Consider the following 26,832-nt stretch of genomic DNA (forward strand, 5'->3'; position numbering starts at 1 on the left):
CATGAGAAATAATATGACAGAAAACCTGAGAGACCCAACCTTCCAAGTCCCCAACTATACTTAGTTGATTGAGAATTTTGCTATAATATAAATAAATATCATGTCATTCGGAATACCATTCAGAACATTGACACAAGATCAATTTATTTTGCTTTGGAAGTAAAGGTCTCTGGCTTTGATATTTCCAGAAATGCAGCAGTTGGTGATTACCTCATTACAGTGTCTCACTCTGCTGTTATTATCTCTTATTTAAACTTCAAAAGATTTCAGTTCTACTTCATTATTTTTATTTAACTGGCCTTAGGGATGGGTTTGTTATTTTGAATAAACATTTCAATATTATTATAGTTATATAGGAGTTGATATTATTGACTTCCCAACCCATCATAGGCAGGCAATACAAATATCTTTGAAGTCCCAGAAACAGTGATTAAGTGAAGTAAATATTTTTAAATTTACCTGTGTCATCTCTCTGATGGAAGTGATACTGTCCAATGCTTTCATGACTCGGTCATAGTTTTTCTTCTGATGTGGCATAAAATACACAAATAAGTTCAAAGAGTATTAGCCTTTCGCCCTAAAAAAACCTGAATTCTTTCAGTGCATAAAAAATCAAAGCTAAGAGAAATGCTGGGCAAATAAATTCTTTCAAACGTTTCTAACCATTAGCTTTCTTCCACCTTGTACACAGACTCTCATTTATCGTCCAGAAAAGTTCCATGAAAAAATATTGTTAAGATCTTCCTTCTTTGAATTTCATGGGGATGTCCAAAACACTCGAAAAATCAGCTCATATTTAAACAAAGATTTGTAACCAAACACAGTTATTTGGACAACATGCTCTCGAGGTAAATAATGCAGTGACCCAAACAGATTTTAAATAAAATGCGTATAAACAGATGCGTTTCCTTTGCTAGCAGGTCTGTAGAACTTCATATGTCCTTCCCTGGTCCCTCTGCCTCCCCCTGATCTTTGCTGACCTTTGCTTGGGAGCCACTACAGACAGCTCCACCTGCACTGAGTGAACAGGCTCAACAGCCCACAAGACAAGGCACGCTCAGCAGCTCCACTGCTCCCCATCTTCGGGTCCTGCCAGCACTGCAGAACACCTCAGCCTCTCCTGAACAAGAACTCCTGCCTGCTGCCCTTTCTTCAGAAAGAGAGAACTGCACCCCAGTGCACGACATGACAACTTCTCATCTGTGCCCTTGGGGAGATGGCTTTAGGGAGGTGGAATATTCACGCCTTGAGGGCTTTCCTGACAGGCAGCATTTGGAGCCCATGGAGCAGGTAATGCAAGCACAATTCTTTACTCCAAAATTTATGCTTGTACAAAACTCAACTATCAACCTCTGATAAAATTACATACAAGGAAATAATTGCTTGCAGTGAGAAAATGAGGTGACAGCAATGACACTTTTAAGAATGAAGAGATGGACTGGAAATCCCTTGGCTTACATGACCTATATCTCTCAAAGGCCATTTTATTTTTGTGTCCAATATGCACATTGAGTGAAAGACACATAGAATACAAAATTTTGAATCTAGAATTTGTCCCTTAGAAGAGTTTCTTGGCTTTAACATAACCTACAGTTTTGCCATGTTCCCACTAAAAACAAGCACTGCTCACTATCCCCTTCCCCCTCTGCCTTCCACTTCTCCTCTGCTGTGAGATAGAGAACTGGAAAGCACAAAGGTAAAGATCAGGGATCAACTGTAAGAACAATCAGCTGGAAACAGCAATGAGATAAGAAAACAAGCAACAAACAATATCCAACTGCTCTCTCTGCCAAGTAAAATGGGAACTCCTTTCCCTCTTTTCCTTGGAGGAGACTCCCTTCCCCTGCTGCCAGCAATGATGTGAGGTGGTATGGAATAACCTCTGGGTCTTAGCCATAGCCCATTCTGGCTACTGCAATTAACCTGGCCAGAACCAGGACAAGTCTATATTGAAGTACTTTCTCAGAGACAAGAAATAAAAGGTGCAAAGTTTTGAAAACACGCTTGTGCTATATTCTGGAGCTGTATCACATAATAAAGGAGACTCCTCCATGAGAACTCTTTGCTCTGAAATCTCATGTATGACTAAAACCAAGTGATGACATAATTAAAGGTAACTACTTACCCTGGGGTTAAAGGCCAGCATCTGAGGATCGTTAGGATCAACTACAGAAGGATATGGCTCAAAAATGACAACTTTCCTAGGTGATTCTAATGCAGACCGACACATAGATACTAAGAGATCAACCACCTGGGGATAAAGAAAGACATATTTATTATATGTTTAATTCAAAATATGAATCTTCAATTCTGCCTTTTTTTACACATTATAGATATATTATATCTCATTGTCACCTATATTGCCCAAACCATGTCATCCATATGGTTATCCATACGGAGATAGTTTGGGACTAAATTTTTAACACTGACCTCAGCAGAGTTTGGGTTCAGCCATGGCATATTATTCCATGTGCACATAAGTAGGACCAGTATCTGGTCCTAAAAGTATTACAATATCAAATATATTGCTTGAAGTATTGCTTTCTCTTGTGCATACATGTGAATTCCTGTGTCAAATTTAGTCACTAAGGAAATGAAATTGTGCTGGATCTGTGTATCTCTGTATCGACATGCCAGTAAAAACGTTGCTCAAGGAACACGGAATGGTCTGTCAAATTTGTACCACTTTCTGCTCTTCTCCTGAAGACTGTAATCACAGAAACACTTGAAAACATTGCTTCTGCTAAATCCAGAATACTGCAATGATATAACAGTCATCTGCAAAGTTCACGCTTGGGTATCCTCTTCTTTCCATCCTGTTGTACAAAATTACAACACTTCTTTGAATATCTATGATTTTCACAATTTCTCCACAGGACTGTGCATGTAATGTGCACATAGATGTGTGCACAAAAGCACACACAGCACTTAGACACAGATTCCCAAGTAATTGTTTCAACATACGTAATTCAGAGGTTAAAAATAGAATACAGCAATAACAAACATAAGAGAATGCAGCATTCTGGCAGCTGTGAAACGTAAATCCAGCTCATAATGAAATCTAAAATTGCTACATTAAAAAAAAAAAAAAAAAAAAAAAAAAAAAAAAAAAAAAAAAAAAAAGCTAAGGTAAAAGCTGCAGATTAACTCATTTCCCCGTGTTGTTTTTCCAGGAAAGAAAGGAAAAGCTGAGACAAGCTGGAGTTAGTAGATATCCCCGATTCCTCCCACAACTCCACACAGATCAGATCTCATCTCATAGCTCACGCTCATCTAGAAGATTTTCTACATTTTTCATTGTATCTGATCATTTGGATGAAAAAAAAGACAGTCTTTTTAGAGAGCCAGAATGAAAACAAGAATAATGATGAAAGGCAAAAAGAACTGTGCTGTGGTGACTCATATAGCTGCCATTCTCCTCCTCTGCTCCTTCAGCATGAATGGACAATTTTCTCCATCAGTTTTAATATATTCTGTTAGTTCCAGTTACTAAATATCTCACATATATTGAAAAATGAAATTACTTAAACAATGATCCCTTTCCCAATGGTTCTCTGATTACCTTCCAGTTTATACTGCCTGTATGTGTGATGAATGTTTCAAAATAGGGCATATGCACTAACATTTACAAAGGAGATCAGTAACCAGATCAGGCAGCAGACCCGCCTCTGTGCAAGTGTATTACTGTGAAATTGGGCATGAGTTCACTGTGATTCTGAGAAGCACTTATGGTCTGCTGTCACAGAACACTGCTAGGGAAGAGCTGTTTGAGTCTCCAGATCTTTTAATGCAGAGACTCAAAGTTGTCTTGCTTTCTAATTTGAACAATGGGGTACTGTCTTAAAACTGGCACAGTTCTAGTCAGACACCATCCCATAGCCCTTCTTTAAAAAAACTGTTGGCTCCTAGGCTCTTTCCAACTCTGCTTTTTTTTTGCACCTGATTTCCCCTGAGGTCATTGTTTTAAGTTGATGCAATGCAAAACGAACTGGGAGGTAAATCTAATAGAAGCCTTGTAATACAGCCTTGCATATGCATTCCTTAGGAATAGGAAGTGGTGTGGATCTAACAGATGTCCTTAAAACTGAGTGTGAACTCCTCAATTGGAGATACTGAAGTAAGTAAGGATTAAAATAGTTGCATGAAGAGCAAGACAACACTTCCTGATGACAATTCCTCTTATGACATCAATCCCTCAGAGAGTGCCTCTCACTCTCAAGAGATTCTTTATAGGGCGTAGGAACTATCCAAAAATCAGTTATCTAATTTTCAAGCATTTTGTCTACATGACTAACACAAGGCAACCTGCGTTCAGGCTGGGAAGTTTTAGAAAGTACAATCACTTATTATTAAAGAGAAGGCATCAGATTATTTGGAGTGACAAAGCAGAGTTGTGCACCTTACAAAACTAGCTGAAAGCACAGAAGACAAAAGAGGATATGATTTCTAATTATGGGAGTTGTATTTAGGCCTCTTGACTAGACAAAATGATTTGGAGGAAGATTCAGACAAAATGTGAACATCTACCTTTTACTAGCCATCCTGATTGCTAGGCTGTTGGAGAAATAACCACTGTGCTGACAGTCTATGCTGTGATTCACACTATCCTAATGACAAAAAGAGCTCAGATGGATCAAACTCTAGAATTGAATAATTCTTTCTGCAAACAGGAATAGAGGTTTCAGCCAGACCCAATATAGTGAGCTGGCTGCAATGCTATCGCTAAAGTGAAACTTAGCATAATTTAGCCACCTAAGTCCAATGGGACACCAGACAAAACCCCTTACCTAACTCTTTTGTAAGCACCGTTAAGGCTGTAATCACTTCAGAACTCTACAGTAAAGCTCTGTTAATGTAGAGGTACTCCAGAGATCTCAAGCAAGCTCTGCATATGCCTGCAACACTGATACTTACATAAAACACTGAGTGAGAGCTAATCAGGGCCACCTCTCCTCTGATTAGTTAGCTCTACCCAAAAAAGCTTATGCCTAATTCTTTACTAATTTTAGGAGCTAAACCTTCCAGCTGTTCAAAGAGTTATTCAGTAGGAACCCCTGGAAAACAGTTTTCATCGACGAGGGAGCAGATTTTAAGAATGCCTTCCATAGAGTGCAAGAGCTATCAATCTCCATGTGTAGGAAATCAGGAAAGGAAGACAAGTTGTCGGCATGGATGACTCCAGACCTGCTGGTAAGACTAAAAAGAAAGGAGAAAATGCACAGGCAGTGGATGCAGGGATAGATATTCTTGGAAGAATATAGGGACATAGCCTGCTTATGTCAGGATGGAGTGAGGGAGGCCAAGGTGCAACTGACTGGAGATGAACTTGACAAGAGATGCAAAGAATAACGAAGAGGCTTCTGAAGGCCTGTGAGCCAGAAAAGGAAGGTCAAAGAAAGTGCACCCTTATCTGAACATGACTGGCAAAATGGTAACAATGGCAGACAATGAGAAGGTTGAGGAGCTTGACAGTTCTTTGCCTGTTTTCACTGGCAGTCTCTCCTTCACACACCTCTCAAGTGGATGAAGCTCAAGACAGAAAGCAGGGAAACAAACTGCTTCCCACTGTCAGCAAAGGTCAGATTTGAGAGCCCCTGAGGAATGCGAACATAGAGAGGTCTATGGGTCCTTTTAAGAGGCATCCCAGAATCCTGAGGGAACTGGATAATAAGAGTTGCCAAGCAACTCAATGCTAACTCAAAAGCCATGGCAGTCACGTGAAGTAACAGGTGACTGGAAAAAGGGAAATATTGCACCTATTTTAAAAAAGAGTAGAAAGGAGAGCCCTGGAAACTACCAACCTGTCAGCCTCACCTCTGTGCCTGAGAAGATCATGGAACTTCCAGCTCCTCCTGGAAGCTGTGCTAAGGCACATGGAGGATAGGGAAGAGATTCAGGACAGCCAGCACAGCTTCACTGGTTGCCTGAACAACCCAGTGGCCTTCTGTGATGGAGTGACCACATCAGTGGATAAGGGAAGTGCTACAGATGTCATTTATAATCTGTAAATTCTTTAAAATAGTCCTCCCCAACACCCTTCTCTCTAAATTGAAAAGAGATCAATTAGATGGATGGATAGTTCTGTGGGTAAGGAATTGGTTGGATGGTTGCATCCAGATGGTAGAGGTCAATGTCCTGATGGCCACTGGTGATGAGCGGTGTCCTCAGGGGCAATACTGGGACTGGTGCTATTTAATGACATAGAAAGTGAGTTCAAGTGCTCTCTCAGTAAATTAGCACATTACACAAGCTGAGTGGTGCAGCTGACATGCCTGAAGGACAGGAAACCATCCAGACAGGCATGTAGAAGCTGAAGTGTGCCCATGGGAATGTCATGAAGTTCAACAAAGCCAAGCGCAAGGTGCTGCACCTGGGTCAGATCAACCCCTGGTATCAGCACAGGCTGGGCATGAACAGCCCCAGAGCAGCCCTGCCCAGAAGGGCTTGGGGGTGCTGTGGGTGAGAGGCTGGACATGCCCTGGCCATGGCACTCCCAGCCCAGAGAGCCAAACGTGTCCTGGGCTGCATCCAGAGCCCGTGGGCAGCAGGGCAGGGAGGGGATTCTGCCCCTTTGCCCTCATGAGAGTCCACCTGAGCACTGTGTGCAGCTCTGGGGCCCTCAACAGAAGAAAGACCTAAACCTATTGAAGCAAGTCCAGAGGAGAGCCACAAAAATGATCAGAAGGCTGGAATGCCCTCCTGATGAAGACCAGCTGAAACAGCTGGGGTTGTTCAGCCTGTAGGTGAGAAGGCTTTGGGGAGACCTTATTGCAGCCTTTCAGTACTTAAAGAGGGATGATAAGATGGGGAAAATATTTTTAGCAGAACCTGATGTGATAGGACCAGGGTAAAGGTTTTATACTAAAGGAAGGAGATACAGACTAGATATAAAAAGATTTTTATAGTGAGGGTGATGAAACACTGACACATGGTAGATGCCCCATCATTGGAAACATTCAAGGTCAAGTCAGATGGGTCTATGAACAATCTGATCTAGTTGAAGTTGTCCTGGCTCATAGCAGGGTGTAGGATTACATGACCATCACAGGTCCCTTCCAACTCCAACTATTCTATGAATCTACAATTCTAAATGTACATGTAATATAATATGTGCCTGAATTAAAAAAACTTAATTCTCACAGGATTTCAGGCTGAGGAAGAGGTAGGATTTTGTCTGCATATCTCCTTCCATTTCTTACAAGCCTAAACTCTTATCCCACTATTTGGTATCTAGATGTTACAAATACAGCCATCCAATAGTCTTCAGGCATCAGATGAAAAGCTGCTGTTCTGATTCCACAATCATATTCTCTTGTGAGGAAGCTGATGTACTCTTGCAACTTTTTTCCTTTGAGGTTATGTTCGTGGTTGTATTCAGGCACCTACCTGAATAGTTTATTTCCATTGACCATACTCACTAGTGCTAGTTAAATATGCTCTTCCAAAAAAACCCCATGGTTCTTACTATGTAGAAGCACAGTAACCAGAAAATTGGACACAAGTGCACATTTCATTAAGATGTGCAGACTTTTATCATAAGATCTTAAAAAGACTTTAAACGTAAGATCTTTTAACTTTTGTTTTTAACAAAATATTGGGCTAGTGATTTGGAAGTGTAATTTAAAATACTTTAAGAAAACAATGATAGGATTATAACTACATCAATAACTGAATTTAGAGTCAGGAAGCAGGCTTATATTAAATCCCTTATCCTTGAGAAGAAGAAAGAACTCTATGTAGCAATATCAGTAAGGATTTTCCCACTGCTATGTAATGATCAAAACAACAGATGCTCAGTGGATCCCTGCATCCCAAGACCATGAAGAGGAAGTAACTTATTAATTGCATGAGAGTAGTAATGGCTCATTAGGTGGAAATAAATGTGAATTATCTCCAAATTACAATGGCTGCCTTTATTAACAACCCAGGTGACCTAATTGAATACAACAGGGCACAAAACCACAGTTACTCTAATTACATGGAAGCAAAACAATGGTAACACCTCATTAGTACTGTTTGAATACACCACACATAAACCAGCACATTTACAGCTATAACAGTGGACAAATAAATAATATTTACCAAACAGTTCTATTATGGTGCATACAAGTCAAAACACATACTGGAAGAGACTAAGTGGACTGAGTAAACTACAGAAAACATTAGATAATCCTACCTGTGCCCCAGTTGCAATTTCATCAGCAGCTTCATTCATCACTCCTAATGTTTGGAAAGCAAATACACAGAGTTCCCGTTCACAGACAGTGGGCTATACAAAAATAAAAAGTTAATTTTATTTCTGCCCTAATTGAAGTTCTTGCTTTTAGCATGTCATACCTACAACAAAACCCAAACACAATTAATACTAATTTTTCGTATTTTAACTGCAACATTAATTTTAAATACTTAATACATATCAATTATTGAGGAAGATTCATTAGAGAAACATTGTAATAACCTAAAGAGCAAGAGTGAAAAACTGTAAAACTTTTAAGTACTCAGAGGGGCTAAATTTAAAAGAAATCCCATCACAGTTATAAAACCAAAATTACAGGCATAATACTCAAATGTTTTTAAGACTATCTATCTGAAAACTTCCTACATAATTAAACTTAATGGAGAACAAATCCTGAAGCTGATGGAAGCAGGTTTATTCTTCATAGCTTTTTATAGTGCTGTTCAGAACACATATAAAAATCTGATCTGGAAGACAAATTTCTTCAAGAGGCTATTTTTAATTTTTGACAATTTAACAAATTATTGCTAATAAGAAATAAGCATTTATATAATAATATATAATTTATAACAACAATAAATTATTGTTAATAAGAATTAGATGGTAAGAATATCCATTACATTTTTACAGCATAAACACTGTATCTTGAAGCCTACTTATTTTAAGAAATAAAGGTACTTCAAGTCTTTTTTCAGGTATTAAACAAATAATAAAACCCCCTTGTTGTTGAACCAGCTTTTCCTATTAAATAATTCATTATGTCATCACAATTAAAAAAACTTTATCTTAACCGCATATTGAGTGAGAACTTAACATTTTGTCTTCATAAAGCAGACAAAGCAGAAACAAAAAGGAATACAGCTTTAGATATAAAAATAGGCATGTCTTCATGGGCTTCCTAACTGTTTACAATCCTTACAGCAAGTCCATCCCATTTATGAAAGATAATTAGCAGACCAACTTTTTCAAGACTCAAATATTCAGAACGAACAAATAGTTGAAAGAAATATGAACTAAAACCTTCCTTAAAACTACACAATAAACACAGCCTATTATGACAATATTGAAAACAATTAAAAATACTTTCTGGATACTATTTATTTGAATGCATAGTATTAAATCCTAGCTCATTGAAACTTAAACTTATCTTTGTAACTGAAAATTTTGAGTCTAGTGATCACAACAAGTACAAAAGCATTTGTTTTAGTATGCTTTGAAGTTTAAGCCACTGCTTCTACAAAGTGCCTGAAGAAATGAAAAAATTAATTAAGCATACAAAGAAAACCTAAAAGTTAGTTGAATTCTGTTTCAGGCAACAGCTTTGCCAGTAATAAGCATACTGCTGTACTTGCAGTCACATGCTTTGCAGCACTTAAAACATTTATTTGCTGGGTTTCAAAGATCCAAGACCTCAACAAACATCTGAAATCTTCTGGATTGATATAGTCTCACTTCATTTGCTTTACAAGAGCTATCATCTTTCAAGTCTAATAGTGTCACCCATTCGATTGAGTTTATCTGCCATGTTACATTGCATTAGGCAGCAGATGAAGACAAGCATGATCAAATTCATTGTGCCATGGCAAGCTGGACAAGAATATCTATTATTGTCCTTGTTCTTGGGGGTTCCACATTTAGAAGATGGTTAAATAATTTGTTCAGTTGAGGTAGCTATCATAATCAACAGTATACACAGACTCCCTTTATTTCAGAGCAAGGAATAACTCTGGAATAGCAGAGCAATCTAAGTTCGGCCATGCTTGTCATGAAGAAAATTTGAAAGAAAATACTTTTTTTTGATATTTTGTTTACAGTCTCAGCAAAGTAAGTTATCCTGAGACTTAATGATGGCAAAAGGAACACACAATTTGTCACCATTTCTCTTTTTCCTGCCCCTCTGTTATGATCCCAGAAGTGTCTGAGCATCTGGAAGTTAGGAAAACAGTCCTTGTACTTATGCTTGACCTTTGGAGGTTTTTTAGGTTTTTTCTTTTCTACTTTTCTTTTTTTTCTTTTTTTCTGCCTCAGGCTGACACTGGAGAATTCTAGATATAAGGACAAGCAAGACAGCAGAATTTCAGCCCTGAAGTGGAACAGATACATTTGTTAGGGCCTATACAATTTTTCTCATTTTTTGTATTTGATGCACCTTTCTGTCCACTACATATTTTGTCAATACAACACAATGGGGAAAATAATCCCAATCCTGCAGCTGAAGGGACATTTCAACAGTCTTCATATATCGAGCCTGGATGCTTTTTAGCCCACATTACTAATTTTAAAAGTACTTTTAAATTCTGTTTCTGGAATTTGTCTCAATTTAACAAAATAAGATGTTTTTAACTTAAATTTCCCACAGGTGTTAGCACTATATTCCAAGAGATGTTGGTTTCAGTGTCCTCTACTCCGGTCACTAGCTAATATCAGCTATTTAGATTGTTTAAATCCCTACAAAATTAAAATACTAGCTTGCAATTAGGAAGCAAATTTTGAGGGGCTCTTGTTTGTCATACTCCGTGATTTACCTATTTTACGTTTTGCCTGCAATTGTGCATGCTAGAACCAATGAAAACATATGAAAATTAAGTTAATAAATCAAGTCTAGAAGGCAGAGTTTAAAGAAAACCACAAGCTTTATGGGGAAACTGGGATTCAAGGCTGCTCCTACTCTGCTGCTCATGTTTTCCATATTGATAGTGTGTTTCCCTTTATGGTGTCCACTCTTCTCTTGTCATAGGATGTGAGCCCTTGGGACAGGAACAGTATTTTCCTCACTTCAGATCATAAATATGAGAAATGTCCCCAGCCACACTAAACAAACAAGAACATCACTGCCACATTTATAAAAGCTATGTTGTTCCAATGTCATCTTTGGATAGTCTTACTTTGGTTTATTTACATGTAATATTCAACAAGCTGAACTTTCTAAGAATTTTTGTGTCTGTACATGAAATATAGATATGTTCTTACTGATGTGGAATTCACAGCCACAAAGGTAGAGATTAATCTTAATTAACCTTTTCTTGGATTATTACCTTCCATTGTTTTCGAGGGCAAAATGCACAACAAAATAGGGCTCAGACACTTAAACATTCATTTCTGAATATGAATTTCATCCTAGTTACACACAGTTCCACAGATTACAACCACCACCTTGAGGATTCGAACTGACTGTCTGGGGAACTTTGTTGCTCACTTCCTGAAGAAGGCAACTGTAATTCCTCTCAGCAACAGCAGCTACCAGGGTCTCACACAGACTGTATTTTTTCTCTTGAAAATAGACTATTAACATAAAGCTATTAGTCTTCACAGAATTATTAGCTAAGTGAAGATCACTGATGCTGTAACACTATTAGGACCATTATTAGGATCATTATTCCAGTGGGGAAAAACCAGAAAAAAATAAGACATCAGCAGTTAACCTGAACTGTAAATGCTTGGAGACAGAAGGCAATGACAGAACCAGAGAGCATCTTCTGAATGTCTGAAGTTTTCAGACTTTTCCTTTGGCCACCCCCATTCTTTGCATGATCAGTAGCTCCCACCCAACTGCTGCTGTGGTGAAAAAAGCACAGAGTTCCCATGTGTCACAATGCAAATGTCATTTCTTGCTGCAGAGACTGAGACTGGCAGACACACAAACCACCTACACGCTGACATATCCTGGTTCCTGGGCTAATACACTACCTAAAATATTTTCTAGACATTCTTTCAATTTGAGAAAGCTGAAACTTTCATAGTCTATATCGATCTAGCAACTTTCTAATGTGGGCTGCAGCTGTGCTCAGAGCAACGTGACACGCTTTCCTGTGTTCTGAGAGATCTCACACAGACACTGAGGGGGCTGTGACGTGACTGAAACACCTGAAAACTATTGATCTAACAGGAGATGCTTTGGGGAAGGCTCACTGCCTGACATACAAGTGTAATAAATGGTGAAGGTGAAACCATTAGTGACCATCCCACTTTTCTTTACGAAAGCAAGAGACAAGGAGACAAAATGGAACTTCAAATCTCTGTTCCCTTTCCTACTTTCCACCACGCCAACTCTTAGTTTTACTGTAAGGTAAATTCTGTAAATAGTCTCTCAATATTCATGTGTTACATGGAACATGCTGCTCAAAGACGTGGGAGATACCACAGTGGTGATCAGATACAACCTGAAGAAAGATGAGAGTACACTGTGGCTGAGTGAGAAATGGCACTTGCTCTGCTTGGCTTTGCTTCGCCTCATTCAAATTTTATTTTCTGGGATTTTTGGGGATTTTTTCTGCATCTTACACACTTCTAAAAAATATATTTTTACTTCACAGATATAGAAAAAAATGGTGAACAAACAAGCTTTATAGAATGCTAGATGGGCAAAGTGCACTTGGCAACTTTTTGGCAACAGGAAAAGCTATACTGCAGTCATTTTACTCTTTCAGTAAAATATAAATTATTTGAAATCTATTCTATTAGAATACAGGTTGTGGAAAGGCTTTTTTCATAAACGGAGAAAAAAACAATCTATACTGTGGCATAAAGATTAGAAAGACCACATCTTTACTCCACAAAAATCCTGGAATTCCATCAGCATCTTGGCTTAACTTCAGTCTGACTAAACATATTGTACACTTACATTTTTGTCCACAGTTCAGTGATGTTTATTCTATTCAAGAAATTTCCCAGGACTAAGCAGCATACTCAGTGCTTCTGTGTTTTCAATGATGTCTAAGACTTCTATTCAAAGCACAGAGAAATCCAAGACCTCTTCAAGTCAACATGAACCCACTGAGGGCAAGATTTCACCCATAGTAAACAAAACATAACTGAGAGCACTTTGGGATGAAAAACATTCTAAAAACTCGCAAGCTTACTAATGGAAAAAATGAATCAGAATTACAACACTTATTTTTACAGCTAAATAATAAGAACGGGTATTTCAAATATTACTTTATGGTATTTTACTGCTCAAATTTTATAAGAAAACATTAAACAATTTCAAAGAAACTAGCTGAAATATTTAATTTTGTTGATTTTTTTACTAATTCCTTTTTTGTTCTAAGGCGTGTTCAGTCTGAAGTTTCAACACAAGATGGCACTCTAGAGAGACTTCTTTACTTAAAAAAAAAAAAAAATTATACACAAATGGTCTTTTAATTACCCTATTGAATATATTCTGAGATTATTTTGTCCTGTATAATTGTCTCACAGGTCTTTAAAATCCATTCAGTCACGCTGTTCTGTCAATGGCCTTAGTGTTTGCAAATGAGGAATTTGGAAAGGCACAGAACAGCAAGATAGACATTAGCTTTACAAATTGCACTATGTAAAAGCTGAATAAGATCAAAGAATTACAGAAGGATTGAGGTTGGCAGGATTCTCCACAGGTCATCTAGTCCAAGATCCCTGCTCAAGCACGGTCATCTGCAGCCAGCTGCCCTGAACAGACAGCTTTTGAATTTTTTCATGGATGTGAACTCCACAATCTCTCTGGGCAACTTATTCCCATGCTCAGTCACCTTCAAAAAAGGTTAAAAAGGTAAAAAGTGTTTCCTGTTGTTCCACTGAAACCTCCTGTGTTTCAGGTTGCATCCTCTGCCTCTTGCCTCACGTCACTGAACACCATGGCAAAGGGCCTGGCCCCATTCTTTTTGCACCCTTCCTTCAAATATTTATAGACACCAGTAAGATCCCACCTGTGCCTTCTTTTTTCCAGGCTCTCAGCCTTTCCTCCTGTGTGATGTGCTCTAGCCCCTTTAATCATCTCAGTGACCATTCACTGGACTTTCTCCAGCAGCACCATCCCTTTCCTGTGCTGAGGAGCACAGAACAGACACAGTGTGGACTCACCAGGGCTGTGTGCAGGGGCAGGATCACACCTCTCCACACACAAAGACGATTCTACTGTTTAATGTAGCCCAGAACACCATCAGCCTTCCATACCACAAGTGCACATTGCTTTCTTGTGTCCAAGACGGCATCCCCTTCTGCCCAAGCCAAGCTTTTCCAGCTGGGTCCTGGTGCCTGGGCTTGCTCCTCCCCAGCTGCAGGACTTTGCACTTCTCCTTTCTGAACTGAGCATGATGTTCCCAGCAGCCCACTGCTCCAGCCTGCCAAGGTCCCTCTGAAAGGGACCCATTGCTCTGAGTACCACACACCTCTCCCAGGTTTTCATCACCAACAAACTCTCTGAGGATACACTCTGTGCCATCATCCAGGTGATTAATGAAGGTACTAAACAGGACTGGACCCACTACTGGTCCCTGGGGTACACCATGAGTTGCTGACCTCCAAGCAGATTTACACAGCTGAACATCACACTCTGCGCCCAGACATCCAGCCAGTTTCCAGACTACTTCCCCATCTCCTCAATCAGCCCACGCACCAACAGCTTGTCTAAAAGGATCTTATGGCAGACGCTGTCAAACACCTTACTCACATCCAGGCAAGCAACATCCACTGCTCTCCCCTCATTTACCAGACCAGTTGCTTCCTCAAAGAAGTTTAATCCACTCAGTCAAGCATGAATTCTCACTGGTGAAACCTTACTGACTCTTTGTGAGGATTTCCTTGTCCTTAATGTGTCTGGAGATGATTTTGAGGCTCGGCTGCTTCATCACCTTCCTACAGATCAAGGTGAGGGTGACCAGAGTGGAGTTCTCTGGATCCTCTCCTTCTTGCCCTTCTTAAAGAAAGGACTGACATTTTCTTTACTCCAGTCTTCAAACATGAGATCTCATTTTTATTACACTTCTTTTAATCAGATCCTTAAATATAATAACCACTTTCGTTAATGACTCGTGATCTCATTACATTAAATGTTTGTAATAAACGTACGTGCTGAATTCCTAAAACAACTTATTTCTCTGCTGTTTCAGCAGCAGAAGTGTGCTATTAAAATGCAACCTAGTCGTTCCCTAGAATATTTTAGTAATAATAAAAGGAAGACTTTCATACAGCATTGAAAAAAGTTAATAGTCTTCTAACATTGAACCAAATAATGCTTAGGTTTCTTTATTACATTCTTAGATCTGCTTTGGCAAATACGTTTTTTAGCCAGATGAACCAAAATAGATGGTTGAAAATGACCTTTAGAGGTCAGTCAGTACTTTCGTTCTCTCATACAGGACTAGTTTTACCTAAACTTTATCAAAATTGTAGATAAAGCTTAAATAAGTTTTTCCTAAAGCTTCATCAAGCATTGTAACAGGTTGCTCAGAGAGGTTGTGCAGTCTCCATCCTTGGAGATCTTCAAAGGCCAGTGGACGAAACAAATTCCAGTTTCAGGAATTTTTCACTAGAGACGCATGCCCCATGCAAGAATATGTCAGTACTTCAGAATGGGCTTTGTGGAAGTCATTCAATTTTCCTAAGTTAATTTCTAATATTGTAGTTTGACAGAAATCAGGATAATCTATGTAACTATTTCAACAACACAGATGTGAATGAAATACCAACTGGTTGAAAATGTTTGGAGAAAAAAAATGCATTTCACAATATGTTATTGAAACCAAATCTAGCCATTAATTACAAACAAATAATATCCATTCTGGCTCAGCTAAACAACTTCTCTATTGAAAACAAACTCGAAGACAGGAACATAAAGTTAATAATTCAAAGGACCAGAACTTTCCTTTTTTCAGTAGATTTACCATGTCTGCCTTCTGTGTGTCTCCTCCATAAAACCTGCATTTGACCTTTCACTTCTCCCTTTTTCAAAACAGAGCAAAGAGCTACCTCAGAAGATGGCAGAGCTCCTGAGAGCTGTGTAGCACAGGATGCCTTGCAGGAGGGTGCACTGTGATTTTTTATATGAGTTAAGGGAGCTGTTTGGATGCACTGGCTGCAGTCCCAACACTTGCTAATGATTTCAAAGCTGTTTCTTAATCTTTCTGTGAAAAGTGAAATATGCAGGGTACCTAGCTTCATTAGAAATTACTGCATGAAATAGTATTGGTCCATGTTATGTAAGAGCTCAAATAATATTTTTTTATTCTTAGAATCCATGTATTCATTGCATTTTCCCTCTGCTTTGCAAAACAACTGCAAATCATTCCACGCAGTGATTTCAATTAATTTCTGATTTTGGTGGTACTCTATATAAGTGTATATCTCTAAACATCCAAATTGGCTTTTATAACTTCTGGTGCACTGCAAATAATCCTTAGATCTCACTGTGCTTTTGAAAAAAATACGAAAGAAGCATGCTATGATGAGAACTTTCATTCACCCCCCATCTTATCTGGACTTTTATAAAAGAAGAGTGTTACAACACCATGATGTCTTACAGTACTTTTCCAAGACTCCTTCTTCAATTAAAGAAAACCTTAGTTCTTCCCCTTCACAGTAATACAGGTGCAGTTCCTTCTAAGAGCTTTAGGTTTGGGCATGTTCTAAGGTCACCCCATCTACCTAATGTGTTTTGTTTTCTACACACACAGACTTATGGAGTACACAGAGAAATTAAGTATTTAACTCTGGTCTTCTGTATTTCAGGGAATTTTGGAGCTCAAAAGAAAACTGGTTGTTCTCAAAGACACGCACTTTTCTCTGTAAAGAAACTCCTAAGAGAAATATAGGAATTTCTTACTTATTCATCTTCAGTAAGCAAATAAAGCAGCCCGTTTATTTATCCTCAATAAAGGACCAAGAAGGCCTAACAATAGCCAAAGACTTCAATGTACAACAGGATCCCAGAACCAGCAGGGAACATTTGCATGATCAGATAATTATTGAGGGCTCTGGAGCAAGACAGATGTCCACTGTAAAATCAAGTCAAACATCCACAATCGTGTCATGCAGCTGTTCTGCAACAGAATCTTCCCAACAGTGATATATCAGCCATTTGGATCTAGTGCCTAAATAAAACCATAAAAAATGAGACATCTTGTTGTCATCAAGTGGTTGTTATCTTACCGGAAAAAAGATGTCAGGATTTTTAAAAAGTAACTTAAATTGGAATAGACATTAAAGCCAGACTACTCCCCCAGAAAAAATTTGTTTGGGAAAATGAAACACAATGTTGAGAAGAAAGCTTGCTGAGAGAGATTGATTTAAATATACTTTATAACATAGATAAAATGATAGCCTACAGAAAGAAAAACCTTTATCTCTCAGTTTCAGATGGTTTCTTCAGCTGTTGTGAGGATAAGACTTCTGAATTTTGCAAATCAGTAATAACGAGCATGAAAAACTATGTACAGCATAAGAGTTTGTAAGTAGGCATAGCATTTCACAGAATAAAAAACTGTGATTGTTGTGTGATGGCAGTTGTTGATTTTTTTGATTTTTTTAACTTCATTGAAGAAATTTAATAAACTACACTATAGTTCAGGAAAGGTAACAGACTGACATAGGGGAGGATTAGAGAATCAAATCTCTCTGTGGCTTCTTTATAACCGCATAAAACTCTATAAAAGATCAGAAAATCAAGCCTATAGACATATTAAAGTAACTTTTCAAGCAATATCTTTATTATGCTTTTATAAATTCATAGGTCTTCTTTGCTGTTGAAAAAGAAGGTCCAAATTGTAGAAGGGAAACTCACCATCAAGAGTATCCACACCTAGACATGAACCTGTGTGGAGGAACTAAACTTTAAAGGGAGAAACTGGTGAATGACCCAGAGTTATGCAGTCTGTGGCACCTCTTGTGACACAACCTGCTACAGAGAGAGCCTATGGCACGTAATGCCTTTGGGATGCATCTGTGGAGAATGAGATCTGGACACTCTTGCTAAGCACACCATGGCAGGGCACCCACCATTACGAAACCTGGTGAGGTTACTTTGGATACCAGTGCAAAGAGAGAACTCTTTGCAAAGGCCAGGGATTCTCAATAAGGCTACACTGCATGTAGCCTTGCCTTAAATGAAAGCTTGCTGCATTCTTGTAACAAAAGTACTAAATTTCTGAGATGTGCTCCTGCAGCGGCACTAAAGAGAAAATGCTCTTTCTCTTCACATATATTATATATATACACACTATATATTATATATATATATACACACACATAATCCTATATATATATTATATATTATTATCATCTACATACATACATTATATATATACACATTATATATGTGTGTGTGTATATATATGTATGTATGTATGCACGGATGTGTATGTGTGTCTTCAGCTGAAGCATGTATATAAACTCCACAAACTGACTGCTTTAAGCTGCCCCTGGCCAGAGCCCTCAGTAGAGTGAAGCATAAATTTTCTTAACACACTCTAGGGCAAGCTAATGCTCAATTCAAACTGAGATCCTTTCTCACCTTCTACAGAACTGCAAACTCATTAATGGCTCTATATTGCTTATCGAGTCATTCAAGCACACACAGAGCATGCTAGATTTCTTCCTGGTATCTAATTTTTCCTAGGTTATATAATGACATTCTTTCACTTCTGCCAAGCTTGTCAGGTTGTGCTACTTCAAAGGCGCTGATGAATATATGTTCAATATGTGGGGGCAAATTTGGTTGCAGCTTCTTCTGTTGTGAAATGCTGACAAACACTTAAACAGATAGCTATAAAATGACCCTTCTTTAAGTTGAAGATACAAAAGAGTAATTCTGAGAGATTTTAATCCTTATAGTGGAAAAGAAGGAATTAAGATATTTTTCATTTAGAGCAGATAGCTTTCCATTCTGTTTTTTTTTAATAGAATAAATCCTACTGTTTGCTTTGACCTATGGATAATAGATAAACTCCAAAAACTTAAATAATTATGTTTTTCAAACTTTAATCATTCTTCAAACATTACTGATTTTGTCATCTCTTTTTGTCATAGGTAATATACACAGCAGTGCATTCAAAGGCAAACAGTAAAGAACTGATGCCTTTTTCACAGACTTCTAATCAGTCTTGTCTACTGATAAACCTGTGAGTAAAGCTTGCTTTTAAAAGACAGATACGAGCTTGAAGAGGAGAAAATAACACTGACTGGACATCCAGAACTACAGGGGTTTAACCACGACTTAAAACAGTGTTAATTGGGTAAGTATATGCTTTTTCAAATCCTACCAGCAGCCCCTGTGCACACCCTGTGTGCAGTCAGAACGCCTGACCCTGGTGCCAGTCAGTGTCATGGGGAATGACACTGAGGTGACTGCTGCTACCAGGTAGAGCAATAATCCTCCTGAAATTAGTTACATGGAGTTATCACAGACAAGATCTGCTTCAGCTTATGTGCAGTTGCTGGCCACACTGAGAAATTGGCTGGTATCTGACCATTCACTCACTGGAGTTGATGTTCCACGGCTTTAACTATGAAACACGGTTACTCATGTTTCATTACTGGATGAAGGGCAGATGAAACAAGAGGATTCTAAACTGCAAGACCAGTCCTAAAGATAAGAATTGCATTCTGTTAATAAACTCTTTCACAAAGTGCACTGATCCAGCAGCTCCAGGCAGTGTGTCTCTCATGACCAATCTTACTCTTTTCCACTGCACACATTCACCAGCAGCAATAGGGAGGCTACAATGATCAGCAGGCAAAATTCTGTTCCTGGTCATACAGGAATGAAAGGAAGAACTGCATAACTGGGCAGACTTTGGGCATACTGAGCCACAACAGTGCCCCTAGACTGGGTCACTGCCAGATTAGGCACTTCACAGAGCATCTCCTTCTACTGCCTTTTTTAGCACATTTGAGGATGGCTCATTCCAGCAGCCTGTGAGCAAAACAAGGTCAGAAGAATTTCACAGAGTGCTGGCATTAACACAAGTGTATATAAATACCATGGTTGTGGCTTGATAAAAGCTCGGGGATGAGGTGCCCAAAGCTTTCAGAAGAATGCCAGAAGTCTGGGAAAGCACTCTAATGCACTTCTCTGTTGTCTGGCTGTGACTACTGCAGCACAGCAGTGTTTAGTGAAATAAATGCCCCTTTACATTTCTGTGGTATGATAGAAGCCTAACTTCTCTCTCCCTTCCTTGTAAGATTTTTTTTCCATATTTACAGCAAAATCTAATTAATACGTTTAATATTGTTGCATCTCAAAGAGTATTAGGATGAAACCCATCTGACATAATTCAACAGTTTTCCAACAGGTTTGTACGGTCCACAGCTATTCAAGGCACTACAAAATGCACTGTTTACCAGCACACCACTTACCCTCAGCATAGGGCCATTCTGGAACACATGAGGTTCATCACAAACGACACAGTATTCATTCAATACTGGTATCCGCTGCTCAGCAAATTCAATGGTCTGAGAACAATGAAAATGAGAATAACAACATCTGCTTAAAAATAATTAACAGTCAGCTCATGCTCCACAGTGTTTCACAAATGAACAGGATATGACGTCCTACCTGCACAAGAAAGCCACGGTCTCGCACCGGAATGCATTTTGCACCATAATTTTGCTGCAAGGGAAAAGTTGAGGCAACTTCAGTGTTGGCAGGCTAATTATAAGGAAATGGTTAAGCATTTGTAAGTTTTTGCATGCAAATATGTAAACAATTTGCATCTAAAGAGATGTCTCATTTGCATGAACCAGCCACTACAAATAATCAGTCTTTTTACTGTTTACTGAGTATGGGGTAGGTTTTTAGTATTTCTTTCTAATTCTTAAATCTGATGAAGGTTTGTATCTCACCATCTGAGAAGCTTTAATCTCAAATGAAAACACCACTGCCTTCATTCCATCCTAATAAACTGGTGTTTGGTAACTTCCACTATGTTTTCACTGCGTATTGCCTATCCAGATATGGGCTGTATGCTAAGGCTTGAAAGACGACTGTAACTCTCAGTAAGGCTGAAAACTTTTTTCTTTTATATGTACTAAGGTCTCACCTCTGCTAACACCACACTAAGAGATCTTTATACTCAGTTACTATTCAAATTCTTTTTCTTTCAGCGGACAACAATATAAATTAGAAGTAACTTGTGTTACAAGAGTCAGTAAGATTCAGACTTCCCCCCAGATTGACATCTGTTTCAATCAAACCTTGTTTTGAATAGAATTAGATCAGCTCTATTTACAGTGTTTTGGCTGGTTTTTAAAATCGGATTATTTCCTTTCATTTCTCTACTGTTGAATTGATAAACTTCTTTTCCATTTTTCTTCTGGGCAACAATCCTACTTGTATTCATATATGAGACTGTATTGTTTTAGCTGAGAATTGAAGAGAACTCAGTATCTTGATTCATCATTTCTACATTCCACTGATTTCAAATTGCAGTTAGGTACCTAGGCTACCCATGTATCGAGTGCCTGCATATAAAATGTGAAACAGACCCTTGATGCCCTTCCACTAACATCAGTCAAACTATGTCTGACTATGTATGTGATGATCTGCCCTCAAAGCAAGTGCATTGAAGCAATAAATTATGGGTAGTTTTTATAAGCTGCCAAAGAGAGCTTGCCTTTCTTCCCTATCAACTGATAACATCAGTAATGAAACCTAGTCAGCTCTTCATTATCTTATAAAAAACAGAGGGACTTTTCCTATTAATGTCAGGATAGAAAAGTCTTGCTATGTTAATACATCCTCTGCTGAATCAGAAAAAAGTGCATCTCTAAACTGCAACAAGTACAAAGTCTGATGGCTCATCTTAAATTAATTTTGCTGCACACATCACATAAATCAACCACACAGCATACATATAAACGACTTTACAATAGTGTATCCCTGCCTGTAGATCTGAAGAGGATAGCTTAAAGCTTACTGAACTAAATTACCATGAAACATAGCACACACAATGTAATTTCATCTTTTTAGAATGCACTATTTTAAACGTAAGTATGGCATCTGAAGGAAGAATCAGCTTCCAAGGCACCACCAGGCAAAGGGAGTGGAGAGAACTATTTTCTAAACACTTCTCCCCAGATCAAACACAAAAAACAGCCTGTTGCCTTGAAAGACTGCAAACAAACCCACTCTTCCTTCTAAAGTAAAAAAGTCATCTTTTAAGAGGCATAGGCAGAAGAATTGATTTTGAGAGCTCTTTCTTAAATGCAAGAGTATATGCTACCCTGTTTTCCCAATTGATCACATCTCTGAGGAAAGTAAGAGGGCCAGTGTGGGCTCAGTTCCTTGCATGGCCTCTGATGTCCCTCAGCACATTTGGAGGTTTAACCCTTCATAAATCACAAATGTGCAAGAGGAGAGTGGAACCATGACTGAGTTAGTTCCAGTATGATGGTGTTGATAATGATGATGATCATGGCAGATGCAAAGACCAGAAGGAGAGGTGATGTGGCACTCAAACCATCTAAAGGACAGTTGCTTCCCCCATAAAGCAAGCAGGGAAATGAGAAAAGTCCTCTGCAACTAACTTAATTTTGCAACACAGAAGTGCACACTCTCCCTTTTTCCTGCAGGATGTATGAAGGGAAGAAGTGGGTTACTGAATTTTTCCCATGGCCAGCAGCTGAATGCAGCATTGAGCTGCATTCAACACAATACATGAAATCTCTGTCCTGACCCCTGCAAATTCTGATTCCATAACTTAACTACGTGTGTATGTGTCTGAATCCTCCTTAAAAAGCTTAAAAAGCATTTCTCTTGCCTTCCAGTATACCCAATATAGTCAGTAACATATATCCTAAGTATTAATGCCCTCGCACAAAAAGCATAATAGCACATTTGGAAAATAATAGGAGGAAAATGAGCAGAATAAAATAAAAATATTACGCACAGCAGCTTGTGAAGGTGATGATGAGGATGGTGTTAAGATACCAATAAGCCCTGAGGTAAGAGAGAGCCTCCTGCTCTCTGCCATGGTGGACTCCTTGAAAGGCTCCATTTTGGATGATTTAGGGGCATTGGAGTAAGTCTTGCTGAGCAACTTGTGATTCTTCAATCCATCCAACTCTTCCATTCTAAGGTTACTGGAGTAGGATCTGCTTAAAAGTTTGTGGGGCTTCAAGGTGCTGTTGTGCTCACATCGAGGATCCCCAGAGCACGACCTATTTAACACCTTATGGGGCTTTAAAGTGATGCACTCCTCCTGCTTGACAGCTGCAGAGCAAGCACGACTCAGCAGTTTGTGCGATCTAAGAGCCATTGTCTGCTCAGCCCTCGGGTCACTCGACAACGAGCGGCCAAAGGTTCTGTGAGATTTTGTGGCACACACATCCTCCGCCTTCACTGTGCTAGAGCAAGTCCTTCTCAGAAGTTTGTGAGTCTTGGAGATGCCATCCTGTTCTGACTTCAGTTTCGATTTATTTTTACCACAGCCAGGTGGAGGATAACTTGGCGACCTTAGAATAAAGAAGATGGCAAAGTTGGAGAATAATCAAAATCCTGGCAAATCAAGCACGATCACACAGATGTAAACACTTTTAAGTGCCACCTGTCTTTACGGTTTTTACTAGTGATAAATGTAACCCAAACTTTAAAAACATGAACAATTGTATATAAAACATCTTCCAATACCAAAACAAACTACTTACTCATTTTTACACACGAGCTCAACAATCAAAAAGGCAATTAACTACTTAAGTAGAAGTCAGAGCTGTAACCTTACAGCTTTTTGTAAAGGTCCTATGTCTCAAAACAAACCAATTATTCAGGAAATTATCTTTAAAATGAAATCCACATCTTACAACACGTTTTTCCTTATCAAAATCAATCTTTTTTATGTAATGATCATGGCATGATCCCAGGACAATTATCATATTCTGGACACAGAATAACAAATTCTATGTTCAGATCCAATGGAAGATACAATGAACAGTGAAACTGAGAGACATTCAATCAAATTTAATTCAGATCAAAAAGACATTCTTTTAAAAACATCATAATAACCTGGGCACTTCTTGAAAGACAAATTTATGCCCTTCTTTCTGGTTATAGACAAATTCTAACTCTGAACAACCAGAAATGAGAATGTGAGAGACCTAAATTATGAATGCAGAAAGTAAAGAACAAAAGGTTTTTATGTAACAACATTCACACAAACTGTCACATTTCTGTAAGGTTCACATTCGTCTGTCCTTGCAAAAAACATGTAACAGGTATACTGAATCATTTTCCTATGTTTTATAAGCAACACCAATCTTTAGAGTTGGGGGGGGGGGGGGGTGTTCTGTTGGTTTCCGTTTGTTTGGTTTTTGTTTTCATCAATTAGAGAAGTCAAACCCCAAGGGGAGAGGCTGGCAGGTTTCCCCACCCTGTTACAGGTGCTGGCAGTGGAGGATGGAGGCTGCTGATTCCCTGTAAGCCCTGGGCCACTGTCACCCTCCTGCAGATGGGAGGCAGGAATGGTGCCCTGGGAACAGAGAGGGTCCCTGCCTTTGGGCCAAGCCATCTCTGGACTTAAGCTCCTAAACCAAGAGGAAAAAGAATGGGCTGGTTTTGTATTCCTTTTCTGAATAAAAAGAAACTCCAAGCTACAGTCTGTGCTTGGCAGTGGTGTGTGGTGGTGTAGTAGGGAATGCATAAGACTTCTACTTAAAAAAACGTCTTTCCTTCTCTACCTTTGAATAGACAATCTTTTGTCATCTTTGACATTCCCTCCTGAGTGATTGCTGTATTCTATCTCTTTTTCATACCCTGAATTTAGAATGGCAAAATTCATCAAAAAGAAGGAATATTCCAAGAAGCATTCAATTCAAATTCAGTAACTGAATCAAAGGGGTGATCTGTCAACTCTCCATAATCAGGAAAACACACTAGAGTAAATAGTAACAACCCTGAAAGAGGTAAAATCAGAGCCTGATTCTACATATACTTACGAGTATGAGCAACTGGCAGAAATCGTATTAAATTCAAATTCATTCAAACTATTCATAAACTCTTTCTTACGCTTTCTAATGCCTTTTCTCTTTGAAATTCTGTGCCTGCATTTCAGAAGTGGAAAACATTAATGTAGTCAAATACTGGAGAGGGGAGGGTGCGCAGCATCTTCAGAAATCAGTCTTTCAACAATAACCATTCCAGGTTTTAAAAACTAAATATACAAACTCCTTTATAAAGGAGAGCTGGACAAACACAGGTTTTTAAAATATACATAAAATACGCTATACATATATATTACTTGTATATGTATTACTTGCATTTTTATTCTTGCCATTCAAATAAAGATAAAATAAAAATACAAACACAAGTTAAAATTAATTATTTCCAGTACTAGATGTAACATGGCTGTTTCAGGGAGCAGGGCACTGAAATGCTCTGACTTCTAATAATCTTAGAAGCTGCAGCAGTATCAAGTTCACTCCTGATATCATGTAACGCAAGGACTGGAAACCCATGAGGTAAGATATAAATAGAGAACTTCTCCGTGGAGAAAAGTCAAGATTTCACCTTGTGAAGTCTGCTGTGGATTTTGAACAGTTTATGGTAATAACAGCCCTTTTTCCTTGCTATTACCTGCGCAATGTAGAAAAGATGTGCAGAGGGGATTTCACCTTTTTGTCAGACACCTTCTTATTGTGCGTACAGTTAGATTTTTCTTTACTGTTCTTCCACTGTTGTGTAACAAATGTCTGCATGATTCTGAAAATTAAGATAGAAAAGAAAGGTTTTCTTATCCCAGCCAGGATATACTCATTTTAATACTATGGTCTCAGTGGTCACCATGCAGATGACAATGCAATGTTCTCACTTCACAGCTGAAGTTTTCTGTCATGTATGTGGATAAATGATCGGGTGCCCCAGCTTCTCAAAAACCCGTTGTTTCCACACAGAACTAATTTAACATGGGACTCTTAATAAGAATACAGTCTGTGTGAAGAACCACTGCAACTGCAAAACTTATCCAGACTATTCCTCTCAAGGAGATCTACAGACAAACTGAGTCATGGGCATCAAATCCAGCTACAGGGGTCTGCCTCTCACATGCCCACAGGCTACTGCATCTGCATGGCTAAGCAGAGCCTTGCTCTCTGACTCCAGTCTGGCGGTGGGGGTCTTAATAGTGATAAAATCAAAGTGGGATTCGGTGTGAAAAAGAAATATCCCATTGCCACAGCCATGAGGGACCACCGGGCTCACGAGTATTTTTATTCCTGCTCAGCTGTGAACTGTGCAGCTATGTACTTGAAAATGTCATATGGGAATCTTTAGTAATTACCTGGTGCAAAAATAACAGACAGGGTAAACAGCAAAACATTTTTAAAGTATTCATTTCAGGGAAGGATTTCCTTTTTCTTCCCTTCTAAGTCATGTACCACAGAGATTTTAATAACTTGCTTCATTTCTAAGATTATGAAAATGTTGCACTGAATTTCTTAAAACACTAAACAGGATTTTTTTTTTCCCGTGTTTCTTAATGCTGTAATGGTGAGATACTAAAGCCTATATACTTAAAAATTTATTACATGTACAAAAGCATAGGCAAAGAGATGACTCAGAAAAATTGTATTAAAATGAGTTGTACTGTGACCACATGAAACTGCCAATTCTTTTGACTATTCTTCCATCTTGTCCTCAAAACATGGATGGCCTAAATACTGTGGTAATTCCTATCCTAGAGGTAACCATGAAAGCATAGCCCCTCGGGGTATGCATGAAGCTCAAAGACTCCCATTTCAGAGGCTTCACCGTCTAAGCAGAAACATGAAATTGAACATTCCTAGATATAGACTTTATAGCTTACTTCCTAAAAGGCACCAAAGTGACAGAAAAGCCTGGCAAATAACACAAACCAGGT

The 26,832-nt window shown here is 38.7% G+C and overlaps 1 protein-coding gene across 2 annotated transcripts in view; it reads right to left on the reverse strand.

The window, feature by feature from the left end:
• Window positions 1–26,832, reverse strand: part of PARP8 (poly(ADP-ribose) polymerase family member 8) — a 123,313-nt gene that overhangs the window by 20,722 nt on the left and 75,759 nt on the right. For both annotated transcript variants that reach the window (XM_014884268.2, XM_088157162.1), the window contains 7 exons: window positions 25,551–25,676; window positions 22,873–23,437; window positions 20,541–20,594; window positions 20,342–20,437; window positions 8,177–8,269; window positions 2,126–2,251; window positions 460–525 (listed from right to left, as the gene is read on the reverse strand). In XM_014884268.2, coding sequence (XP_014739754.1) covers window positions 460–525; window positions 2,126–2,251; window positions 8,177–8,269; window positions 20,342–20,437; window positions 20,541–20,594; window positions 22,873–23,437; window positions 25,551–25,676 — 1,126 coding nt within the window. The remainder of the gene's footprint in view (window positions 1–459; window positions 526–2,125; window positions 2,252–8,176; window positions 8,270–20,341; window positions 20,438–20,540; window positions 20,595–22,872; window positions 23,438–25,550; window positions 25,677–26,832) is intronic.

Source organism: Sturnus vulgaris, chromosome Z (genome assembly GCF_052056855.1).
Source record: "Sturnus vulgaris isolate bStuVul1 chromosome Z, bStuVul1.hap1, whole genome shotgun sequence".
In the NCBI taxonomy this organism is placed as follows: domain Eukaryota; kingdom Metazoa; phylum Chordata; class Aves; order Passeriformes; family Sturnidae; genus Sturnus; species Sturnus vulgaris.